Source organism: Ambystoma mexicanum, chromosome 12, assembly GCF_040938575.1.
Source record: "Ambystoma mexicanum isolate Mex_15411 chromosome 12, UKY_AmexF1_1, whole genome shotgun sequence".
Lineage (NCBI taxonomy): Eukaryota > Metazoa > Chordata > Amphibia > Caudata > Ambystomatidae > Ambystoma > Ambystoma mexicanum.
In genome coordinates, this window is record NC_090936.1 from 770,749,504 (window position 1) to 770,775,700 (window position 26,197).

Sequence of the window (26,197 nt, forward strand, 5' to 3'; positions counted from 1 at the left end):
GGTGTCGTAGTGACCCCCAAACAGACTCCATACCCTTTGGTCTGACTACTGTCTCCCAGGGCATGTAAAGTCCCCATTGACTTTACTAGTCAAATCCTATGAACTAAACCAGTACAGCCCATCTTACTATGGAGGTACTGGAAGGGGTTAATAGTTTTTCCCCTATGGTCATTTTCGAGAGTGTACTGTACAGTAGCCCTCTCAAAAGTTTCTGGCTGGTGGAAGTGGTTACTAACAAATATTCGACCGCAAATATTTCTCTATGGGATTTTCCCATTGTTCGAGGTTACCACTTTTTCTGACAGCCTCTAACATAACACCGGTGCATTTTAATATTAACTTTGCTCCGGTAGGCTTTATTTGCCAGAACTTAAATATAACTTCTTTCTCGTATCTTTCTCTACAATCCTAACCCAGGTCGGGGATCCTTTGTTCGTCCGTTTGGCGGGCTTCTGCCCAGAAGCCCTCCTTCTGGCGCTACTGTGTGAGTGACAGCTAGGCTGTATGAATGGGAATATTTTTGCATAAAAGCAGGGTCCTGAGGACTGGAAGGGCAAGACGTCGCCACTGGAACTAAGAAGTCGAAGAGGAAAGAAGCCAAAGACATCTGCAACGACTGAACCACCGGTGAAGCCCTCCTGCAGCGTCTCACCACTTTTCTGCACACGACGAGAGAAGATCTTCACCTGCAAGAGCCTTCTTCCCTTGAGGTGGTGGGGTCAACCAGTTTGCCAATCGCCTCCCCGGACCTGCCTTGGTCGAATCTCCCGTACCCTGTACTCGGAGGCCGGATAGCCAGGCACCAGTCCACCCGGACCGCGATTTAAAGGAGTGTACCTTTTATTCGTCGGGCAGCACCGTGGCTGGTTTCATCCCTGGGTAGTGCAGTAACTCGAACCTTCCTCCACGATGAGAGCACCTCTTCATCTGCTGGATCACTCGAACTGCAGTAACTACCAGGAACAACCACCACCGTAGGAGCCGCTTCTTCATTTTAAGGTACATTGTTCCGCCAGGCCGCCCTTTCTTTGCGGTAATGCTAAAGGTGTTTTAAATCCTTTACCTACCTGTTGGGTTGGCCGCCCCGCTCTCTTAACATTGTCCTTTCAACTTCTGCAACCACCTTTTCAAATATCGTTAACCAAAGACTTGACTGCAGCTCACACTAACTCTGGCACAGGCCTGCTGACTCTGGTCACATTTGTTAGAGCTGCCATCTCGAGATTGATTCTCCATTCAAACTGTGTGGTGCACCCCTTTATTATAACTACTCTTTCTTCCCACTGTATAATCATTGTGAAATGCCATTTTGCTCAGTTTTCATTTTTAAGTATTGCTTATACTGATGCACTGTTTTGCTGAACTGGTTCACAACTGATGGGAAGTGTTGCTAGGGTTTATAAGAACCTATTTCTGAATAACCTGTGCTTTCTCTCCCTTGTGAGGAATTGTTAGAAGATCCCTTGAGTGTAGTTTTCACTGTGCCGTTTTGCTCAGTTTTCACTCTGGTTCACTTGGTCTACAATTCATATAGGGAGTGTATATTTTTCCTTAACTTGCTTGATACTTGTGATACGTGTGTTTTATTAGAAGTGTATAAAATAAATGTATATCTACTTTTTAATACAAAGCTTGGGTCAGTGTTTCCTTGTTCCATAGTCTAATAGGCCTAATGTGTAAACCCTGAATACTGCTCATCTCCCTCTTGAGATAAGTCTGACTGCTCAGCAACAGCTACCAACTAAATCTTTGTGGTACAGACTGATACAAAGGGGATTTATTGCTATCACCTGTAGTCCTAATCTGGTGTAGCGCTCCCTAAGGGAACTGCACTGGATTCTGCCTTACAATAAGGAACTTCACTAGAAAGTGACACAGGCCACACTTCGAAGGCCCTTTCATAGTGGAGGACATCACGCCATCTGCAGTCAAAGTGCAAGGCAGATGTTCTTGGATTTTTCTTGGTGACGTGAAAGTCTATGGTGGAGAGCCCCTTCACCCCCCACACCCATCTGAGGCAAGCATCGGGGAAGAACCACAGCACATGCAGACAAGATCTATGGTGAGGAAGGAGGACACAGAAGCTGTTGTATAAAGACAGAGTTCAGCGGACTGTGGCTTATTTTGGGACACTTTAAAAAAGGAGTTAAGGAAAGCTATTTGTTCTTGAGTCACTGGAGTTTGTTGATATTGGACTGAGGCATGCTTAAGCCTTGATTGAAAAGAAAAAGATATACCAAAGAGTTCCTTTTCAACAACTGGAAGAGGGAGCAGTATCCAGATTAATTTACAATGGGTTCCTGTTTGGAGGCACGCATGGTGGTGCCCAATGACAACCTTTCAGGGTCATTCTTGCAGTTTTCGTGTTCATATTGCACACAAACCTTGCGCTTGTGCGGAGAACTACATTTTCTTGCAAGATCCCAAGAATGGTCCGATCATGAGGAGATTGCTCATAGCCATTGTTGAGCAGAATCTCCAGCTTCCTGAGTTCAGTGGGGAAAACACAAATGTCCCTTTCACCAGATAATGCACACAGACTGGTCATCTTAGTATTCTACTACCTGATTGAGGAGTGCCCACATCTTGTTGGAAGGAAAACCAACATCCAAACGTTCCCAAGAGACCCGAGAAACAATGCAGCGTTTAAGGAAATTCTGGGAGACATCATAGTACAAACGAACGGGTACTCTGCGAGAACATTGAGAACTGCATGAAACTTTCTTTCGAAGGACAGATCCAAGGCTTACTGGTTAAAGAACTTTTATTTCATGCGGAGCAAGAATCATGTTGTCTGGTGAAAGGCCAATTTGTGGCATCCATTGAAAATTTGTGTTCCTCATTCAGTAAGCAGTCTGCTGATGGAGATTTACAGATCCGATTCAGCAGCTTCCAGAAGTAGTGCATAATGTTGCCCCGTTCAAAAATTGTTTTTCCTTCCTTAAAGAAAAAGGGGCAGCATTAGTAGCAATATCGTCATGATAGATCCCGAGAGACTTCCACGATGTATACAAAGCCATTGCTGCAAGTGGACGTACCTTTGCCTGATTTATGCTTGCATTTTGTTCATGGCGATATTGGTCTCAAGTACATATTACATAGACTTAAGTGGAGCTAAGACTCATGCGTATCCTCCTGTACTAGAGAAGGGTACCCATGTGGCAACTACAAGGCAGCCAAGACCTTATGTGATTATTCCTACTTAAGAGGTACGCACAAGAGCACCCGGTCCTGTGATGAATAAACCTGGGATACCCTTTAGGAAAAGGTCACATATGGAGATTATGCAAGACATTTCTATGCCTAAATCTTATGTTGATAGGATGAAACTTTTGGAACTTTCTCCTACACAGGTAGTACATGGAAACACACCCAGTCCACTGACAAATGCACCTATGATTGGTCCAGTGAGAAAAAACTATGCCGACATACTTCATGAAAGGATTATAGAGGTTCATAAGAAAAGAACCAAGTCCAAGAGAAGTGCTAGGGAGGATGATAATGAGCTAAATGATTACCTGGATAATACAGCACATTTGGGGAATAATATATGGTATCAGCATATGAAAGAAGTGGGAAGGAGGAATGCTTTGTATGTGCACTCCTGCCTTATAGCATGGGGAAGTCTAAATTCTTCACAGCTATTGAAATAGACGTCACGACAGCACATGGTCTATCACACATAGCACCCTGCCATACAAGAGGCCAGTTCACGGGTAGAGATGCCTATCTCAAATGGACAGATCCAGATGAAGATGACTATGTCCAGGACACAAAGACGAGAAACGGAACTCACACTAAGAATCACGTGATCAGATATGAAAAGCCTGGAGTAAAAGGAGCTGGGATAAGACTGGAAGTAAACAGAAGACTTGAGAGCCCAGGAAAATCTGCCGAAGAAGTTCGTAGATGGAAGAACAGAGGCCAGATGTAGATTTGGGGATCAGTGCCGTCATATGATAGATGGGAAGGAGGAGTGGTTATCTGCAGAGCTTGGGTGGTCATTGGTTGTTACCAACCAACCATTGACATAGTGCAAAACGAATGCAAGCTACTATGGCAGAGACTTGCTAAACTACTGAACTGGGTCGAAGACAGAGGAGGACCCTTACAGATTGTGCCTTTGGAATGTGCAAAGCTGGGCTTCGGAAATAATGGCATAAGAAAAGTTGGAGAGAATCAGAAACGTGGTCGATACTTTGATGTACCAGGAATGAAACTTGGAATAGCAGTGATCATGGATCACTATTGGGCGTGTGGATCCAGAGCATATATGAGACTTCCCAAGAATTGAGGACGACGATGTTCACTGGGGAATATTCATGTTCCAGCTTTGGCGATTCCCAAAAGTGACCTGAATCTTGACAGTTTCCCAAAAGCAGATGCTCACCTAAGAAAGAAGAGATCTGTGGAGCTGATAAGAAGAATGAAGAGAAATACTTTTCAGCAAAATCAATAGAAGCTTTTGACTCTATCCCGTATGAACACAGACTGTTCAGTCAGAGTTTGTCTGTCTTCACATTGATGTTCATGCTGAGAATCCAGGTTGGAGCAAATACCAAATGTCTGCAGATTACCAGATGTTAATTGCTGCAAACAATCAATACAACCATAAAGGGATTCAATACTCTCAGAGAAGAGATGGGAGCCATATGACTAATGACTCTCCAGAACAGATACGTCTTGGACATGATCACAGCTATGGATGGAGGTGTTTGTGCAAAAATCATAGAATCATGTTGCACATTTATACCTGCTCATGATGACGAGAATGGAACCTTGACGGAGGCCATAGAGATGCTAACACAGCTACACGTCCAGATGATAGACGACGTGGAAGACATTTCTGATGAGTTGGTTTGGATGACTCTTTTCTTGGGTTCCACAATGGATGGCAGATATTTTCAAGTCCTTGGAGCCCTGATCGTGTTGGTGCTGCTTGGATTCTGTGTGATCAAGATATTAATCACACAATGCAAGAAGACAGCAAAGAAAGCAGTAGGGATGAAGATCATGATCGATGTTGAATCATGATGGAAGGCCAGAGACTTGACAGATGAAGAAATCAGAGACTTTGTGAAGGCCAGTATCCATGCACCTGAGGGAACGACATTCCTGTATCCAAAAAACCATAAGAAGTATGTGGGAAGATGGATCTTTTGCAGCAGCCCAAGTGGAGAGTGCATGCTCATGACTTGGAACAAGGATCAGCATGTGAATTCAGCTGGATGCCTGAAGGGAGTCATAAAGGTATGGATCCCAAAGAAGCATTTCTTCAGACAAGGATGTCTAGATGTGAAGGATTATGGGAGAGTGGTCGATCACCCAGAGGGGGGAGTGTAGAGAAGGAGCCAAGTCTCAACCACTTTGCCCATATTGCCTACATGCTGGGAGCCAGAGTGTGAGACACGTGCGGGACCACTAAAATTACTGATACCAAAGAGAATCCTGGAAGCAAGGTTCCCATTGAGAAAACCATACTTACATACGAGAATGTATGATGGCCATTTGACTGAAATCCCGGAAGAAGCAGAGCAAGTGGATGGCCAAGAAGAATGGTGACATCATACAGAATCGAGCTGATGTACATAGAAGAGGTGCAGAGGCAAGAGGATGCATATATTCTATAAGGCATCAAGGATAAGTGACATTTTAGGACCAAGGTGAAGAAGCTTATGCCATAGAACTGATGAAGATATCATGTTAGTTTAAAAGTGTACAGATGCAGAGAAATGCAAGCATACAAAGTATTCTTGAGACTAGATTTGTAATGAATAGATTGCGGCATGCACCAACATATACATACGTGGGTAACGATTGGATGTTTCCATTACGAACTATAGCAGAGCTGGGCTAGAAAAGGAAGGCCTCTTTTTCCAGTGTGTCGCCGTAAGAAAACAAATGAATTACCAAGTGAATTTCAGAAAGGCGAGGTTGGATGAGCCATGAAGCCAAGCCAAGAAGCCAAGGTATTATCAGGTTGGAGTGAGCAGACATTGGATACAAATTGTGTGAAAGAAAAAAACTCCTATTCAGACAGCATGAAAACAAGGAATACGTCAGAGGTCTGTTAGAAAATAGTATTTTTAATTTCATGAGAGGCTCAATTTTGTGGTCTTCAGTCACATGGAAGGATGAAGTTGGACAAATAAATTGGTCACACCTACACATGAGGGCAGAGCATGCCTTCACTCTCTGAATTCTTCAGAGCTAAGAACACTCCCAAGGACAAGTTCAGAGTCTTAATTGGCAGCAGACTACTGAGGTAAAGATAGAAGCACATGCTAATTGGTGGGAAGCTATGGTCAAAACAAGCTCACCAGCACCTGGGAGCCCAGCCTGCATGCTGCTATCGTAGGTGGAAAAGTACTGACCAAGGTTAGAGTGCCAATCAAGTGTAGGGGACCACATAATCAAGGGTCCTATAGTTTGTGCAGTCGATAGGACTTTGTGTATTTGGTGACGTTCATAGTGACCTGTTTAAGGGGAGGGCTTACTTACCCCACCTGATGTTAGTAAACCAATTACTTTCTTTCACTATCTCATACTAGTATAGAACATATACTTAGATATTCCCTTAGACCCCATCACTTTCTTCAATAGGTTTTGTAGTTTGCCAAGTAGGATGACATTAGTAAATATGTACGTTGACGTTACCTATGATTTTTTGCTATAAAAGAATGCTTTTTTCTAAGATGCATTGAGAGAATTTGCACTGAGATGTCTGTTGTACTCCCTGTTTTTTGATAATTGATATTAAAACAGTTATCCTTTTTTGCCAACTACCTGAGTCGTTTGGATTATTGATGTATGAATAGTCTGCATCCCCATCCATCTCAGGGGTATTGTTACTCATCTTAAAGGGCTGGAAGTCACCCAGTTTATAATCAACACAGCCAGTGAGTTGGAGAGACCGATACAAGACTGGTCTGTGTTGAAGCCAAGGTTGCAAGCAGCAACATTGTAAGGCGGGCGCTGGAACGAACATTGTTAAAAACGCATGTGATAAAGGTCGCAAGTAAAGTTGAACTGCTGATGAGTGATTGAACTTTCAAAGTAAGATATAATACCTTTGACAGAGTGGTCCGGCACTGCGTAGGTTCTTTATCAAAGGTCTCTGTAAGGTATCCAGCTGAGAGGTGGCAAAAGTGAATGTGAGCAAAAGGTCAAGAAAAGAAAGAGTAATTGTGAATCGAAGTGGTCCTGCGACGGGTCAAGCCAAACCCTGAGCACAGTTAAAAGTCTTCGATTTTGATGAAGTAGGGAAGTTTGGTCTGAGCCTGGCAGAGGGCGAACAATTGAAGGTTTTTCTGTTAAAGGTGGGTCTGAACCTGACCGAAGGGGACCCGAGGTGAATCACCTGAGAAATTGCGCACTTGTGAACGAAAGGAACTTTGTTTGCTGCATCAGGCCTTCTGAAATAAGAGACTTTGAATGGCAGAGAGACTTGGCACAGAAGGCCCTGATGCTAAGGTTTTGAACTCTGCATCCTCGTGCTAAAGAAGACAGAGTGTGCTAGGCGTGTGCCACCTTGTCCCGTGCTGAAAACGTGGGGCTGGGAAGCCAATGGCTCAAACATCCTGACATATCATTTCTTAAACACTTTTCTTTTTGCATAACATTGTCTCCCACACTATTTGTATGTAGAAGTAAATATTGGCAATAGTTTTATTAATATAGGCCCTTTTATTTTGACAGACTTGACTAAGACTGTGCTATTTGATGGTCGTAGCTTGGTCCCATCTTTAGATTTAGAATAGATAGGCGTTTTTCAAACCCAATTGAAATTCAATAAACACCTTTAAACTGTGATCACTTGTGTCCGTCGTACGGTTGGATATCATGCCTTCCTTAGACCACCTACACTTGTTCTCCGGGGTGTGCTAGACTCGCAAGTGTGTCTCCATCTTGGCAGTGACCCTAATCTGCCTACATAAGGCAGGGATATATCCCCTGTACTGCACAATCGTACTTGTGGTCGCTCAGTTATAGTCACTTCTGGTGTTTTTTCTTTAGGGTCCTCAAAGTTGGACCATTTTACCTGTTTTTCTACACTTGTCCTTCGAAAAACCACATGCACCCTTTCTCTTTGTGCCTTCTCATTTTCTTTCCTTTCTTAATCTGACATTACTACACCCCAGCATGGATGACTTTCGTCCCTTTCCACATCAGCACAATCTAGTCTAGTTAAAGATAGCGTTCTATGTTTGTCTGTTATTACGTCATCTGACCTTTTCCTGTTTCCCTTTGATATAGACCCTTTATCATTCTCTTTGGTTTTATGCCCATCTTAATCCCTCATTTGATTTGATTTTTATTCATACCGTGCAACCATAAACCCTTAGGCCTGAGGGCGCCAACAAACAAAAAACAAATACAATATCAAGGCCGAGTCCTGGGCATACAGAATAAAAATAAGAAAATACAGAATGCATAACAAAAGAATAATCATAAGCTATTGCATAAAGCATACAACTGTGCAAAAGGATAAAAAAAAATCAAACATTCAAGCATATGGTTGAAGACAAATACAACTTCTATACAAAACATCATACATATGAAAGAAAATCATCAGATCAGGACATAATTCAGATCAGGACATAATTCAGTTTAGTTGTTAATGTGAAATGACTCAGATTAGTAATCCTATTCAGGAACAGAGGTAAATTGCTAGAGCCGCATCCCACCACTATACAATCAGTGTTCTCGACACTACACCAGTTATCGATGTGTAACCTGTGGAGAACCCTCAAGTCCCGAGTTCTTGTGCAATTGCGTCCAACATTTAGATTAAACCAAGCTAAGATTTTATTCTTGAGTGATGCTCTAGATTCAGACTGTCTCGGTTTATCCACTTTAGTGATAATGAGATTCCTTGCATCCAAAACAAAGTTCCTTACAGTAGGGTTCATAATTGTCAGCATGGATTTCTTTAATCGCAAATCTTTATGGTGGATAGGTGGAGTAACAAACTTGGGGGGAGAAATGTACTCTTCGTTGAGGTTTCCACCTCACAGCAAGGAACAGAGACGGCTACTTGCCTGCACAGGCAAGCCTGTGCGAAGGGAATCCATGCGGTCTGTTCGAGTTCCCTGACAAGACCTATTTTGAACTGAGGTTGTTCGAGAAGAAGTGTCTATTCTTTTACATAATGTTTGAGCAGGCGTCTGTTAATTCAATAAAGGTGGCAGATAAGACTTATAGCCAGCAGAGCCCACCCATGATCTGAGATCCTCGAGGCTAGAACATGCCACAAGGTCTTGTAGAAACTCATCTTTCATGGGCAGCCAGTATTCAAGTGCTTTGGGATCAAGCAACCCCCTATTTGAGCTTTCCGCTATAGTCTCACCCCAATGTCCCCTATTTGCTGTATTAGTGCAGTCAGGACATGCATATGTGCGTAGTCTCCTAGTATGTCAGATTCTTCGTACTCTGCCAACCTCCCTTAAGCCAGTACGAAATCAGAGGGAACAGGTGTGTTAGGCTGTGTAAGCATGGATGAAAATAATGGGGAGCATGCGACACTGGCGCGTTCTTAGATTCGCTATTAAGGTTGTTTAGTAGAGGTTTAGAGAATAGGAGCTGCTCCTTCTGTAGCTTTTGCTTTCTTTTTGCGATTAAAACTAGTACCTCAGATAGGAGTCTACCATTCCCTTGGGATCCTGGGAGGTGAGAGTGGAGAGAGACCCCCTCTGCGCACCACATCAGTGTAATGGCTAGATGGCGCTGGGGTGGAGGCTAGTGTTGCTTCCAAGGATCCGTCTAAAATCTTATCAATACCAAGCGTGGCTTGCGATCTAGTAGCTGGCATAGCACTTAAGGATACGTTTCCTCGTGATCTGGGGCACAAGAAACATAACAGTATACAGCCTATATAAATTCCCAATCCTTTCCCCTATGTTTTCTGCTTCATGTTCGTCAGTGCATGTTTGTATTCTTGGTATCCCTTGCAGCTCCCTGCAGGGCTGTTGTGACCCTCTCTTCTTCCGATCGTTTTCGTGCTTCATTTGGCACCATGCCCTTTTTGAATCAATCTATTTCATCATTCCTTTGTCCCCTTCTCCTGTTCTCTTCCTCCCTTCTTCCTCTTGCCTTCTTTGCAACCTATGTACTTTCAATCTCTGTAAACCAACAGACTGAGAAATATATTTTCAATGTGATTCCCACAAATAGTTTAAAATGACAAACAACCGGGACTTCATTTGGCGGTAGGAGCCTGTGTCCCCCTCTGTTACCCCTAGACATGTCCTTGCTACTCCTGGGCCACTGGACCAAGCGGCAGTGCTAAGAGCAGATATCTGTGTTGCACCTGAAAAAGGCTGTTGTAAATGCAGCTAAATGTGCCACCACTTTTTTCACCTGGAATCTAGATCTTGTTAGATGCAGAAATTACAGGCATGCAGGAAAAACCATGACAGGTTGGCAGTCCAAAAGTGAAGTACTGCAGCAACAGGAAGGGTATGGGGGCTAGGTCTAGCTAGATGGGATGGGTAAGAGCAGCCCCCAGTACTCAGTGACAGCACAGCATGAACGCAAATCTTATCAGTGTGTCTCGTGGTCTGCTTTCCACATCCAGTGAGCCACTGGGCATGTGATGAGGGGTGTGCCCCAGTAGCTTCTGCCACCAATCCTGCCTGGGCACTGACCTGACTCAGATCTGCCAGACCTGCATCAAAGCCACACTGTAGACAGACGCAAGATGAGAATTAATTTACATGAAGTTGCCCTCTGCCTTTGAAGTAAACCATCTGTTGCTTCCTCAAGAAAAATGAATATATAGCTCAGGGGCAATGAACTTGCTTTGGGACCAAGCTGGAAGAGGTTGGCATTAAGCAACGTATAAAGGACCAAAGAAAATAATAAAATTGGCCTTTTCTAGGGGTGATGTCATGGATCTACTGTTGACATTTTAAAATAAAAAAACCTGCAATGACTGACCTGCAATGCATCCTTCCCTTCGATCTCCCATCTAACAAGAACAACTGTGGGTTACTTACCAAATAAGCAAAACAGAAAGATGATGGCTGGAAGGTTTCAAATCCTTCATAACCACTGGCACAGCTCTGGGTTTGAGGTGTGAGCTTATGAAGGGTGGTACTGGAGATCCAAGATGTTATACTAATGATTTACAGATGATTGCAAGAGTGTTTGAGACGTAATGTGTTGTAAGAGTTGAAATGCATTGAGTGCAGATATAAGATGTTTGAGGACGGTAATTGAGACTCATTTTTGGGGTGTTGCAGTGTCGGAGAATGCTGGAGACTTGAGTTGCTGGAGGGTAGCACTGTGTAAACATGAAGGTGTTGGAGCAAGTCATTGTAGGTGTAAGGTGTTGGAGGGTGGGTGGGTATGGGTGGCAAACAAAGCTGTTGATGTAGGGCCCTTAGCGACTTGCAGTGGATGGGGGGGGGGGTGCCTGTGGTGAAAATGGTTGGGGGATATCCAGGCTCTGGGTAACTGGTGCTAGTAGGTTGCTGTGCAATGGTTCAAAGTGCACTATTGACAAGAAATTCCCTGCGCGTATTGTCCAAGTGTAAAAGCATGAAGCGGTACAGCCTCCCATTGTCTTCTGGTCTGGCTTGTGTTGGCCAGTTGCTGTTTCAATCTGTGGCCAGACAATGGGCATGCAGTGGATGTCTGTGCTTTGGGGTTTAGGCCTTTTCAAGATTTTCTTTTTACAGTTTTGCCAGAGTGATGAATAGTCCAGATTGTGGGGTTGGACGTCTGCTTACATTCACAGTAATTTGGTAATATGGGCTTATACACACTGATATTAATGCTACATATGATGATCCATTCTTGTATGAAATGCATATCATATTACTGTGATATCGTAACCATATTTTTCTTATGGAGGAACAATGCTATGTGATGTTCCTTGGTGGTGTGGGTCAAATGACATGTGGGGGTCATTTGACTCCCCCACCACCAAGGGACATCACAAGAAGTGATGGCACACGACTTTTCACTGATTGACAAAACAGGAAGTGCAGATTGGTCATGAGGGGTATTCTGCTGGGTCCAGGGAACCCTTGTTTCTATGCATCATAGCCATACTGGGAAATTCACTGTCTATTGTGGGGTACATTTACCCACCCAGCAGACTCCCCCCCCCCCTCCCCATCACCAATCTGCACTTCAGCAGTTACCAGCAGAATGGCTGCGCTGGCGCTGTTGAGCACTATCGCCTTGCCTAAAAAACTGTTTTGCAGTCACCAAAATAATGACTGCGGTGTCTTTGCCAAGCACATATGGGGCAAGATGGAACCGGGAACGCACCAAGAAAGGCTGCATGTGTGTTTCCTGATGTGCACCAAAGAAGAGAGTTGAAAAGCAGTGCTTCTTGGCTGCTAGCTCCAAAATGTCCCACGAAAAAGGAAATATTTTGCATTAAAACGATGGAGCCTGATGTTCTTTTTCATCTGTTCAAAAATACGCAGTGCTGATCCAGTGAGACCCAGCTATGCCCAGCCATATTCAGGTTGTGCTCCAGCAAAAGAAGGCATTTTTCACTGAATGACAGGCTGCGTCAGGCAAGATCTGTGAAATCACAAAGAACTTTATTTCCAGCCATACGGAAAAACGGTATTACCCAAATTGACCTTTTACAATTGACCTTTTGCACAATTTACCTAATTATAGTGGTCCTAATTGACCTTCTGCACAATTGACCTTAATATTATTTTAGTTATTTTATATATGTATTGGGTTGGTTTTGGATTATAAATCGTATAAGGAGATTGGATCGGGGGCTGCAGGGGGTTTCCCCCCGCATATATGTCCTAATTGACCTTCTAAATTAGGTCAATTCTCCCGCGGTCACTTGTGAAAAGGTCAATCAGTATACAACTGGAAAAACACTTAACTCTTTGCTACAAAATATCCCAGATAAACTCTTCAAAAGTAACCCTATCTCTTTGTGCATTTGTCAGTTTCAAGGGATCTTTCTTTCGACATATGCTTGTGCATTAGAAACATGACTGGGGCTTTGGAAAGAGTCAGAAAATGAATGTAAGAAGGCCGCATTAGAAAGTGACATCCCAGCAGAATTAACCATGTGTAAAAATGGTTGCTTTTTGCAAACAAAGAAAATGCTGTTTAAAAGTGAAATGTGGAGGTAAGGCCCGGTCCTTGCATAGAAAGGTGAGGGGGGGGGTTGTTTGAAATCTAATACAATGTTGTATTCCAACAGCCTTGCCTTTTGGCTCAGAAAGAAAAATTAAAGAAATGCATTTGCTGTACTGGGCCTCCAGCAAAACAGGGTTTCCTGCTTGGCTTCAAAGGACATTTGTGTGCTGGCAACCCCTTGAAAACTATGAATGGACCCAGAGGGAACATCTCACATGCTCATCAAACTTTGCATCAGAGCTTCAGCCTGTTAGAATAGAGTTCCAGGACACTTACGGTGTGAAATTGCAAATAACACCTCCCCTCAACTTCAACTGGGGGGCTTCTAAGCCAGCTCCAGCTCAGCCTTGGAAGTTTTGCCCTTATTTCGGAGACAATGCTGGCCATCTGGCTCAAAAGTCTATTTTATTAATAAACGTAAAGACTTTTATCTCTGCAACCGGACCACGGAGGGATGTAAGGGTTTTACAGTTTAAATGCATTTTTTGTGGCTTTAAATTAAGAAGTGGTAGCCTTCACTAGCATGTTTGGGACCGAAATGACAGAAAATTGTATATTCTGAGGAAAGTGTATATGGTCCATTTGGGAAGTCAATACTAACATGCCTTATGATAATATGTACCCATATATAAAGTTATAGAATTTTAGGTAAATTATTTCTCACTGAAAATGATGAAAAATCATTAGAAGGACGAAACAAAGTCCTACAAATTTGGGAGTGGGAGTATTATGCTCTGTGTGGAATATGCAATTTGCCTGTATGATTTGTGAAAGCGCCACAACTGTAAAAAGGTGCAATTTATGTCAAATGATTTTTGGCAAAAATGACAGGGGGGTGGCTTTGTACCTCTTAAAACTGTCCCCCTCCTTCAGTTCAATCTGCCCCTAAGGAGGAGGTGACATAACATAGGCTGACCTATTCGATTCTTAGGGGTAGGTCTAGCTTAGTTCTGCCCAACAATAAATCCTGTGATGTCACCCGCCTTATAAAAAGTAGAGGCTCACAGAGACAAGGACACCCTTCTGAATTTTCCAGTGCCTGCGTAACCAGACATTCCACATTCACTTTGCAAGATTCCAGACTCAACTACCTGGAAAGGGATAGTTGATCCAAGCCCTCCTATCCAGGGAGAACCACCCTTCAGAACTAAACCCCATAACCAAATCCCACTAACTCAGGGAGAAAGGGGTAAAAGCTGTGGTACCCTTTTTGAGAGTATCCTGTAACCAGACCGGCTTTTTGCCCCAATACCTGAATGCCGCTGTGCCATGACCAGTCCTTTGCCCAGCTGTTTTCTGTTAGGATAGCCCGCCGCTGTGACCAGTGACCAGATAATGCCTTGCTGTCCAGAAACTCGGTTGGCTGTACCAAACTCAAGCGCTGATTGTGAGTATTACCCCATCCAATAGCAACACATTGCCTACCCTATCTTGATACCTTCACTTTGTTCCACCTTCTAAGTAAGCCCATCCATACCCTGATAACTTGTTGAAGATAGTCTGAATCCTTTGTGTATTCTGTTCCTTGATTTTCTAGTGTTAACGCAATTCTTCCATTCATTGCTGTCTTGCATAAGTCCTTGGTCATATTTTGAATAATTTAATTAAATCCCACATAGAGCTGAACGTGGGGTGAAAAGGTTAACCTTGATTAACCTTTGAGCGTACAGTGTCTTTCTTTAACAATCTAGCCACTAAATCTAGTTAAAATGAAACTTGTCCTTTCCTTTTGAAACCGATTTTCTCTTTTAACTGCTTTTATTTTTAAAACCAAATTTCCTTTCACCTTGAAAATCCAGTTCTTCAGCTAGAGTCACTCTTTCACTTTCCTATTATCCCTGTGATGTGCATCTACCATCCAGCCTAAAAAACGCATTCTGATTCCGTCCATTTCACCCGTTTTTTAAACCGTTTTTGACATTTAAATCTGTGTAATTTAGCAAATGCAAATTCTGTGCGTGTGATTCTGGCTGCACTGTGTTGTTACGTCAAAGTAGATGTTTTAATTGTATGCCCTCTGTTGGTACCTTGCTTGTGGTATTACATCCTTGATACAGTGATAACTCATATTTACCTCATTTTTTCAACCGCACATTTAAATTAATTATATACCAATTCCGAGTATCATTTACGCAATTGCAAAGTTTTTCAAATCTGTTTGCTGCCTAGTATCTCTGACTTCTTGCTGCTCCTTTCTATCCACTCAAAATTCGATTAATAGGGGTTTGAGGGAGCATTGCCGGGGGGACATCTTCACTCAGGTGCTTTCTACCCTAACAGTACATTTACTCCTATTCATCTGGGCTTTGGATATGTTCTAGTAGAAGGTCAACCAAGTGTATTTCATCAGTTTACATTGTAATCATCGCCCCATTGGCGATTGCTGCCCAATATTAAAATTGTGTGATTTTCTTTGCATTTAAAATAAATATTGTATTCCCACCAACCAGCTTGGTTCATGGTCCATTGTGACCCGGGGTATTTGTAAAAAGGGGGTGTGAGATGGGCTGTGCGCCAGCTCAATCTGAATTCTAGGAAATAAAGAAAAAGTATTCTAATTGAGCGCTACATCCTAGGGTAAGGGTCCTGGTCAGGTGTGTGGCGCCCGATTCGAATCCTTAACAGACATCACTTCCTGTGATGCCGTCAAGGGTCGTGTGATGTTACTTCCGCTACCCCTGGCATTTTGGTGAAAGGACGTCCCTGCTAAACCACCTCTCGTTGCCAGGAGTAGGAGGTAAACATCATTTTCTAAAGGGTTGTAGGCATGTGAATGTTGTGATGCACAGCGCATGGAGAGCTTTATTTCCCACACCAATTGTCTACGCACTACAGTATTCATCAACAGAAATGACAACGGGAACATCGAACAGGCACCAATGTCAACAAAAACACTGCTCAACAGTTCCATTGTTCATTGAATGGCGCAAACCTAGCTAGTACATCCTTCACTTTAAAATGAGACCTGGTTCTGCAGCCCAGCAAAGCCTACAGGATCTCACGGCTAGTATTTAGTGAACCATAGTCAGATTTGCACTCTTATTGGGGCTCTGAATTTTTTATAATTTATTCTCTTTGATTAAGATGCCCCAACACCCCACCCATTATTTTTCACTCTCTGGTAGGGCTTGACTTTTGAAGTAGGACACCCTAATCTCAACTCTTAACCACTTCTAAATTAATTGGCTCCGATTTATTAGGCCTAATAAAAAAAGCTTATCCTCTTGGGACCCATTTTGAAAGGCCTTTATTAGCTTTGCTGATCACAGGACATGGAGCTACCGGGCGCACTTCAAGCCATGTAAACTCCTTCTAGAACGTGATACCTGCCAAGAGATTGACATGCAATGCTTGACCAGGGTAAATTGGGCCCTTCCTGGCATATCATTGCTGATCTGGGACCTAGGAAGCTATTTTGTGGTATAGCCTGGTGGATATGTCCATTTACACCTGTGCATTCCTGCCATGCGTGGGATTTATGTAGCCATGTAAGGCTTAACCTCAGTTTTAAGGTACATACGCATTCACATGGGAATTAAAAGGCAGATTATGTGCTCAAAGTTCCTGGTATAGGATTACTGCACCACACAAGGCTGGACATGGCCTTAATCTAACGTGTGGGTACTATATATATATATATATATATATATATATATATATATATATATTTTTTTTTTTTTTTTTTTTAAACAATTTATCTTGGGGGGAAAAATGCAATGATCTACTAAAAATTAAAAGCCGCCATTTGGCTGCATAAATATGACAAGCTGAAATTAGGTGCCAGAATGAGTGGAATAAAAAAAATGCAAGCTCCTTTTATAAAAATGAATGCTCATTTGGTTATACTCAATATATTTAACTATCTGTAGTTGGTATATCATACACTGATCTAGCACTCCCTCATCACTCTTTCTCTCGCTTTAAGTGTTAAATTCCATTTGAGTGAGAGTCGTATTGCCATTTGCTACTACAGAGACCCCCGTGCTCTCCCTCCCGCCAGCTGTTGCAATAGCTGCGTCACCGTAGGGAAAATGGATTTCATGGGCGTGGGAGTGCATGCAGAAGCAGTTAGTTTTCAATTTGAGCTGTTTAATTGTCTTTCTAAAATGTTACAAGGGCTATTTCTAACTAGCATTTACAGAATATATATTTGGTCATAAGAACATTACATTGGTCTTACTGAGAGAAGCAGATGGTACACTGCTATTTTACTCTTTGGCAATGTCCATATGACAGGCAGGGGGATACATAACACAAATGGGCATTCCAGGCCAGGCTGCTTTGCATAAAAACAAATATTGGGAACATAAGAATTGCCACAGACCTTTATATTTTACAAGTATGTCTGTGAAAGAAAAAAAATTAAGTTTGTATGCTTGAATTACTAAATGAATAATGCACTGCGCCGAGTGTGCAGTTAATTTTTCTCAACAGTCACAAAAATGTTGGGCCTCGTATTTTAGATGCGAGGATAGACTCGTGCAACACTCCATTGAGGTCCAAGGCTATCAGGGGACCAGGTTTCCTTTCCTTGTGCAAAACATGTATGCACAGACGTCCTAAGAGAATTATATCTACAGAATGCCACCGTTGCCTTGCTCCTGTGGGGTTCAGGTTTTGCAACAAGTGGAAGCATATTCTGATCCGTTGTGCAACTTTCTAAATGGGCTTTCTGTGGCTGGATCTTTAAAAATCAGTGTAGCCCACCCGTACCATCATTACTACTTGAGGGATGGATCAGACGTTCCAAGAGAAAGGTGGGTTTAGCATAATCTACTGGGGCGCAGAAGTCACGGGACATATATATATATATTATGAAAAACTATAGGAGATTTCCTGGGATATGTGCATCTAAAACTGTGCATTAACTCCATTAATCCAAGCTAAAACCTGCCTGAAAATCCGTATATTCATGTTGTCCCGTGACTCGTTTGTATAATGCGTCTCTGCGTGTACATGTGGCGCCCTGATGCTTGCGGGATCCAGCGCGGTAGAAATAAATAAAAACTTTCGTTTTTTTTAGTCAACTAGTTTGCGAAATGGAGCAGTGGGTTACAGAATGGCTCTATAATGAAAACCAAATGCATGTTTTGCGGTGCACGTAGTTCTGTGTTCCCCTTAGATTATAAAGCTCACCAGCCACCACTATTGATTTCTCCCGGAGAGCCAACGGGGTGCAAACTGCACGTCTGTTAAGAAATTTGCAAGGCAATATTGAGCCATGGGAACGCAGCAACTCCTTAATCGAACGATCTTTAGTCAGATAACACGTCACACGTTAGAGAAAACACAAGCAATCTCTACAGAGTAAATTCGGGACCGTCACTAGGGAGTTGATCAAGGTATTTTGCATCTGTGTATCGCACACAATCAGATCCAGAGTCCACGCCATTCATCCACTAACTTCCATCCCCCAGTGATTACCTAGATGCCAGGTTATTGGGTCAACAACAAAAACAAAACAAAAAACGCACACAATTCTCGGACTCTTATTTTCTGTGGGAGGGAGGTGGGGGGGAATGGGAGCAGCGGGCCAACCACTGATAAAGTGTGCTTCCGAAGCTAGCAGAGCGCTCAAGCAGCCCGTGGTTATCCATCCGCCCGCTCACTCGAGAGAGGGCATCAGGTGTCAAGGCTCCGTTTTTAGGTCAGATACTATGAAAAGAGGCCAAAGCATTGCTGCAACAGGAGAGGGTTTGCACACAGGAAAAAACCTTGCCACGTTTTGTTGGTTTGTTGAAACAAAGGAGCTGTTCAAGGAACACACGAGCGTTCCCAGTAAACCCGCCTGAGCGGCACAGTGCTAATAGCAGGTTTCCTCTCACGCGAAACCGAAATGCAGACCACGAGCTTGCAAAGTAGGGAAATGCTAGTGAAAGAACGTTTATTTAACAGCTATTCGCAATGCATGCATAGAATGACCAAAGATTTTGAAATTACTAATTATGTACATATTAATGCAACCAGAATTCAAAACACTCAATTCCAAAATATGCACACACTATTAGTATCAAAGAAGGCAGTAACGTTTGGGCAAGCACACATCTAATTTCCTCATAGTTAACGCATCGGACATCAATTATACAGATTTAAAATGTATGTTCCCGGAAGTGGGTATACCTTTCAGTGGGCAACACATTTCTGGCCAGTAGAATGCAGCAGTATTATTGGCGTCGACTTGCGATCCCGGAATCATTGGAAGATTGCTAAATTGTTTAAACTTTGTTCCTGGATAACCGTACACATTCAGATCACTACTTGTACTACTTTTGACCATAACGGTGGCTTGCTTTCTTAGCAAGTAGCAAAAACGTTAGAACAGGCACATGCTGGTATTACAATAGCAGATCCCATATGCGGTTCAGATATTAGCATGAAGACCATCACTGAGCATGAACCAGGGCACCGGCCCCCTGTCCATATCCAAATCCCTTGGGTCCAAAATTCTTTGCATAACAAGCTGAAAAAGAAGAAAATTAATCACAGAATGGTGAGCCAGCCAGATGCTTCAATGTCCATGGGACTAATACAGATATAACGCTTTACAAGACTACATCATGCAATATATTCCTACAAGCTAAGGCGTCGATATTGGACCAATGATGAATGATTTTCTATGGAATACTAAAACTACTTTAAGGTTCAGCGTGGCTTGGCCCCATAAAAGTGAGAACACCCAGTTTCAGTTTTTCCAAATGCCGAATCGCAGCACTTCTCTTTGGACAATACCAGTCTTGGGGGACCCCACACAAACATTAACCAGAAAATTATTCATAGCGCTAAAGATAGGAACTTTAAAACTATTTACAAAATATCTTAATTTGACTGATCAACAGTTTTGTGCGAAGGTTAAATCTTCAAAGAGAACCTCGTCCTTTTGTTGTCCCCTCCCAGAGGTTTTCTGCATGCAAACATAGTGCCCTTACCTTTGCAATAGATTTCACCTTCTTTCTCCGTCAATGTAGTGGATTCAAGGCCCTTGCCACATTTCGCACACCTGAAACAGTTCTTGTGCCATGGCTGACAAAAGAAAAAAGGATAGAAAGGAATACACAGAATTATATGGCAATATTCAAGTTATACATATGATTTCATGTACGTGCATTTATTTTTTAAGTTCACTTTATGGGTGGGAATCATTGCTAGGCAAGCTTCACACAGCTGAATTATCATGAAAAGTTAATCCTTTGGCAGAGAAACGCCTGTGCCACTGTAGACAATTTTCTTTTGGAACCTTGCAGGTATTTAAAAATAAATATACTGTGCTGGGAATCCTCACTCTCTTGACAATCAATACACAATGACAAAAATATTCTGAAGACCATGTAAAACCCAAATACTATAATAAAAAAGGGCCCAAAATACGGGAATATTACACATCACTCAAGATCATTTTAACATTTATTTCAATATTTATTTAGCAACCAAGACAGGCTTGACTGGTTTCACATGACAGACTAGACGAAACGCCACTTATGGTTCATATGGTCATGTAGGCTTCCAACTATGGGTTGATGAAACGTCATATGTGAAGACCACAGAGTCATTTGGTGGGAGACAAAATGTGCCACACTTCCCTCAACATACTAGAATATTCCTTGGTCGCAGAGGCGTTGCTAGGGGGCGGTCTAAGGGGGCTATAGCCCCTGGTCTTTTGGCTGTAGCCCCGGATAGAATCTCGGGAGCTACACCCAAAAGGCAAGCTCGCCCCCAGTCCTGACATTTCCGACATCAGCATAGCCCCGGTCTTTTACAGACCTAGCAACACCCGTGCTTGGTCGGTTGAGCCTGTGTGTGGTTATGGTGCACTGTGTAACATGAGGAGGGCTTTTTGCCTGGTCCCCCAAGTCCATATGAAGAAGCTACATTACAACTCTTACCAGGCAGCTATCTCTAGGGTGGCTCTCTTTTCAGGGGCTTGATACTTTGAGAAATGGACGTAGCTCACAGGGAAATTCATATACCATCTCTAGGATGAAAAAAGCCTTCCTGCAGAATCCCATCCGGGGGTCAGCATCAAATAGTTTGAGATCTTCAAGATCGCCAAAGAACTAAGAACAATGTCTGAAAGCTGTTCGAGCACCTCTTCCCCTGGCACCTGATCTGGCGTCCTCCATTCAACACAAAGTCAAGGGTATTGCAATCCACACCAACGCTTGGAGCAACTGTTTGGTAGTTTAGGTTTAGGATAAGTCATACTTTGCTCCTTCAGCTAAACCACCTCATTAAATCGCTAGCTGAAATAGACTGCTCCAGAGCATGCCCCCCCCCTTTATTTTTGACATTTTTGTAACACCCAGACCCAAGGGTATGACCGAGTTTTGTACATAAGCAGAGAAAATTGTCTTTGCTGTCTTCATGTACTAACTGCAACGGCTCAGAATCAGATGTTACACATTTATCAAACAACCAGGTCTTGACCAGTTTTTTTGAAGGTGGTGAGGGAGTGTTAGTTTCTGATGTGTTGAGCGTTCCAGAGCATGGGAGCCGTGATGGAGAAACAGACACTGCCTGTTCTTTTGCTATTAAAGCAGGGGGGGGTGACAAATAGGGCACTAGCGCTGGATCGGAGCACTCACACAGGGATTGTTTCGGTGATTCAGCTGTTGAGGTAGATGGTGGCCTCCTTGTGGATGCAACAATGTGCGATAGAAAGTTTTGAAATCCACACGCGCTTTGATGGGGAGCCAGTGGTATTCACATCTTTTAGCTGGGACATGATCCAAGAGGTTTAGACCAAGGAGTGCTTTATTTTGGAGTAGTTGGAGTTTGGACATGTTGGTGGTTGATGTGCCCAGGAGTAGGACATTGCAATAATCAAGTTTTGACAGAATCAGTGCACGTGCCAAGGTGAGGCAATTGTTCAGTGAGAGGAGTCATCAGCTAAGAGAGCCAAGTCTTGCAGTGTAGGCAGTGGATGATGCTAGGGCATTTATATGCCTAGACATGGCTAGGTCTGCTTCTAGGTAGACACCCAGGGTTTTTATTTGTTTGAGGATGGGAATGGTTGAGCCATCAATACAGACTGAGGAAAAGGAAGCATTCAGGTGTTTGAGCTGGTGCGGTGAGCCAATGATGAGGAGCTCAGTTTTTTCATCATTTAGGCATACGTTGTGAGTGGCCATCCAGTTTTGGATTGTGCTGTAGACTGCAGTGATTGTGGCTATGTCACTGGCATGGTTACCTGTGATGGGGATGAGTATTTGGGTGTCGTCCGCAAATTTGGTGTAAATCTCTCTCGAGATGAGCAGATCAAAGAGGGGTTTTGCATGTGTATTATGCAGTGTTGGAGAGAAGCACAATCCTTGCAGAATGCCCAGCAGTGCGGGGATGGGGTTGGCTGATGATAGCCCAATTAATATTTGTGTGGTGCGGCCCCTCAAAAGACTTGATCCAAGCAGAGGCTTCGGCAGAGCAGTGGAAGTGCTGGCTGAGATGACAACATATGTTGTGATCAACTAGGTCAAACGCAGCAGACCGGTCTAACTAGAGGAGGATTGTTAATGTGGCAGATTCACGGATGGAGTCCATTTGTATGTTTAGGTCCAGCAGGGCAGTTTGTGTTGTACTCAGGGCGAAAGCGAGATTGCCTTTTGTCAAGGTGGTTTTGCTCCAGAATTGTTGGACTTGGGCATAGGCTAGGCGGTCCACAATTTTAAGAATGGAGGGGACTGTTGTAATGGGGCAGTAGTTTGTGTGGATAGAAGGATCTAGGGATTCTTTTTTTGTGAGACACCCAGTCAGATTTTATGTCAGAAGTAGCATAGCTAGTTGTGAATGAGGCAAACTTGGCGATGATGGAAGCTAGTGTGGAGGTGCAGCGGTTTACTATGTGAGCCGGGAAAGGGTCTCCTTTGCAGTTGGAGGGTTTCAGTGCTCTAATGGTGTTAACTACTTGCTCTTGTGGGATTTGATTGAATGCAAATAGGGGGTTATTGGGGGTGGGAGGATCTGACTGGGTTGGGCGGCAGATTCAGCTAAGGGCAATGTACTGGCAAGCAGGGCATTTTTAGCATTGATCTTGATAAGAAGTATCTCAATTTTGTAATAGAGGGAGTCTTGCATCGTGGTACACCAGGCTTTGTCTGTGCGTGTAGCAGAGATGCGGGGGAAAAATTGGGTCTCAAGCTCTCGGAAGATAGTTAATAGTTATCACCTGCAAAGCTAATAGCTTCAATGACAAAATCGCCAATGCAAGCTGCCACAGTAGAGGACAGCTTTCTTGTTAAGTGCAGGCAATTGTGGCGAGTGCCGTGCAGGTCATTCAATTAAACAAAATAGCACTACTTTAGCCCCAACTACACTATTATGCTGGGTAAATGCTCACTCAAACATGGAGTAGTGCCCAATCACAAAGACAATCATCTCCGTCAATGAAGGACTTGGAAAATGACTACCCCATAATCAACAAACTCTGCATGGATGCGGTCAGAGAACGCAGCACAAAAACCTTTAGAATATGCAGAATCAAACAAGCTGCTTCACTGCAAGCAATCCAGGTCATGCATTTCCACAGTACCGAACCAGCCCTGCTACAAATGAAGCAAGTGTGTGAAGGTGCAGATCCAGCATCCCACAGGGGGGTGCAAGTACAAGCTACAAAAAGTATTTTAGCAAGGCCCAGGTAGTGATGCGGTGTTCACGAGGGCTGGTGAGGTTGCCTGGTAATTAGAGTATACATATAGCTGTGCCACACATCAGGGCGCTAGTAGGTAGGGCTGAAATGCAGACAACACACGTGCAGAGGGATAGGGTCAGAGGGAATTGGGGTTAGTACACCCAAATTAGGTAGAAGGGCAGGTAGGTAAGGCTTGGTTTTATTATGTAGTTCTGATTGTACTAAGTAGCATTGTTAGTTGTTGCAGGGAGGACGGCCATACTGGAGCCTGTTCGTGTTGAAAATTGTAGAGTACTATGATTTAGTTAGAGGCAGCAGTATTCTTTTAATTGAGTTTTATTTTCACTGCTGGACCAAGGTGGTCATGGAGTGAAGGTCAGAATGGAAAGAGATACCAAACTGGGTTCAATTGATTGTTGCAAGGGAATAGTTTCACAGGGGAATTATATTAGTATTTAATTTTTTTGTTTAAATGTAATTTTTTTAAAAAATTTTTTTTATATACAGACAGCAGATGCCTTCCCAGACGATAAACTAATGAATACACCGTGATCATGGAGGACAGTACGCTTACAGAAGGGGACTTATGGCAATGCCAATATACTATTAGGAGGGGAGCAACAGCACCCCCATTGACCACAACAGCACCCCCATTGACCAACAGGTAATTTCAAACAGCAATACACGTGTGGGAAGAACTAATACATAGAAATAATTTCTATCAGCAGGGCGCCAAACACGTTTTTGTTATGCAGCTGTCCATCATGAGAAGAGAACTAGAAGACTGGGCCCAAAGTTGGCCACATGTATCAGCACGAGAGTACAGAGCGAGAAGGTGCAGGGCACAAGGGGGATCCAATCAGAAGGGGATATTGTATTCTCAGGACTGCAACAGTTTTACTCTGGTTGATTTCCACACAATATTACTGGCTGGTTCTGGTGAGATGGTGTTGCCTGCATAGTCTCCAAAAAAAGATGTCTCGGTAGCATCAAACATTGAATCACCTTGCGCTATGAAGAATGCCAGCCAATCAGTGTGCCAGGATTTGTGCTGCCCAGCAGAGTACATTGTCACTGAAGGGCGGTAATGGTGGGAACAATGAAGCCTCATTTACAGGTCTTTAGGGGATAAATGACAAACAGTCAATCATCATGTTGGAATTGTTCCAATTGTTGCAATTGTAGAAAATGTTAATTCCTCTTTAAAAAGGTGTAGCCCAGAAGTGGCAATTTGAGACATGATTATTCAGTTCAGTTCCACAGAGCGGTCTGTTTTTTCTCTGAGCTGTTAATACAACTTGCTTCTTTTCATTGCTGCATGTACACTCCTTTTTGACTACTTTGGGATTTTTCTTTTGATTACCTTGGTGCAATCACACCTTTACAAATGTTATGTTCATCCAAGGATAAACAAAATGAACCTGCCCGCCTGTGTATTTGAACTCCCTGCAGTGTTTGACATGGTGTACCACAAAATCCTCCTGCAGTCCCTCTAGCACCTTTGCCATGAAGGGTAATGCCCTGAAATGGATCACCTCTCGTCTTCAAGATCTTTTCGATCTGGGCTTTTCTGCTCCAATCCTTTCATCTTCTGAAACTGCATTTCCCCAAGGAGCTTGTGTGTTTAATGGTTATGTGAAACCTTTGGTAGATATTGGGAATCTTTCCCTGTGCTATTTCAGATGTGTGCTGATGAAACCCAATTGCATTCAAGGTACCAATCATTTCTGGAAGGAAGTCATGGTATCATAGTAAGAGGACCAAGGGATCACAGTTCAAGGGTGTTTATTGAACTTTATCAGGGGTAAGATGAGCCTAATTCTAAGATGGGTGCAAGCTACGACCATCAAATAGTAATACAGTCCTAGTGGAGTCTAGTCAAATAAAAAGGGCCTATACTAAAAAACCTATTGCTTACCGCTATGCTACAAAATAGTGTGGGATAATATTCACAAAAAGAAAGAAGTGCTCACAAAATGATAAGTCAGGATGTTTTGGCCGTTGGCCTCCCTTCCCCAAGTTTTTAGCATGGGACAAGGCGGGTCACTCTAGCACAGCACACTCATGGGCTTCTTTGGCACCAGGTCACAGTTCCTTTCACCAACATCAGGGCCTTCCATGTCTCTTTTGTGCAAAGTCTCAGAGGACCTGATGTACCATAAACAATAAAGAAAAGTTCCTTTCTCAACATTCATGTTGGGTGATTTGCTCTTCACCCTGGATCCCCCTCAGCTGGGCTACGATCCTTCTTTCACCATAAGACTCCCTCAGTCGGGTTCACACCAACTTTAGTTGGGTTCACATTTACCTCAACTATCGTCTTGGTTGCGTTACTGTTCACCCAGGATTCCCCTCTTCCAGGCTCAGACCTACTCTACAATTGGTCCCCCTCAGCTGGTCTCAGACCAATTTAGTTTACTTTCGAATGTGCACGGGGTTCAACGGAACCCG

General features: G+C 43.2%; 1 protein-coding gene across 1 annotated transcript in view; it reads right to left on the reverse strand.

Annotated features, from left to right (window-relative positions):
- Positions 1-18,995: 18,995 nt before the first annotated feature.
- The window catches only part of CSRP2 (cysteine and glycine rich protein 2), a 238,009-nt gene continuing 230,807 nt past the window's right edge, over positions 18,996-26,197 (reverse strand). Inside the window, exons 5-6 of the mRNA XM_069629271.1 lie at positions 20,055-20,148; positions 18,996-19,588 (exon numbers count right to left, since the gene is read on the reverse strand). Of these exons, the coding sequence (XP_069485372.1) occupies positions 19,512-19,588; positions 20,055-20,148 (171 nt within the window). The 3' untranslated portion in view covers positions 18,996-19,511. The remainder of the gene's footprint in view (positions 19,589-20,054; positions 20,149-26,197) is intronic.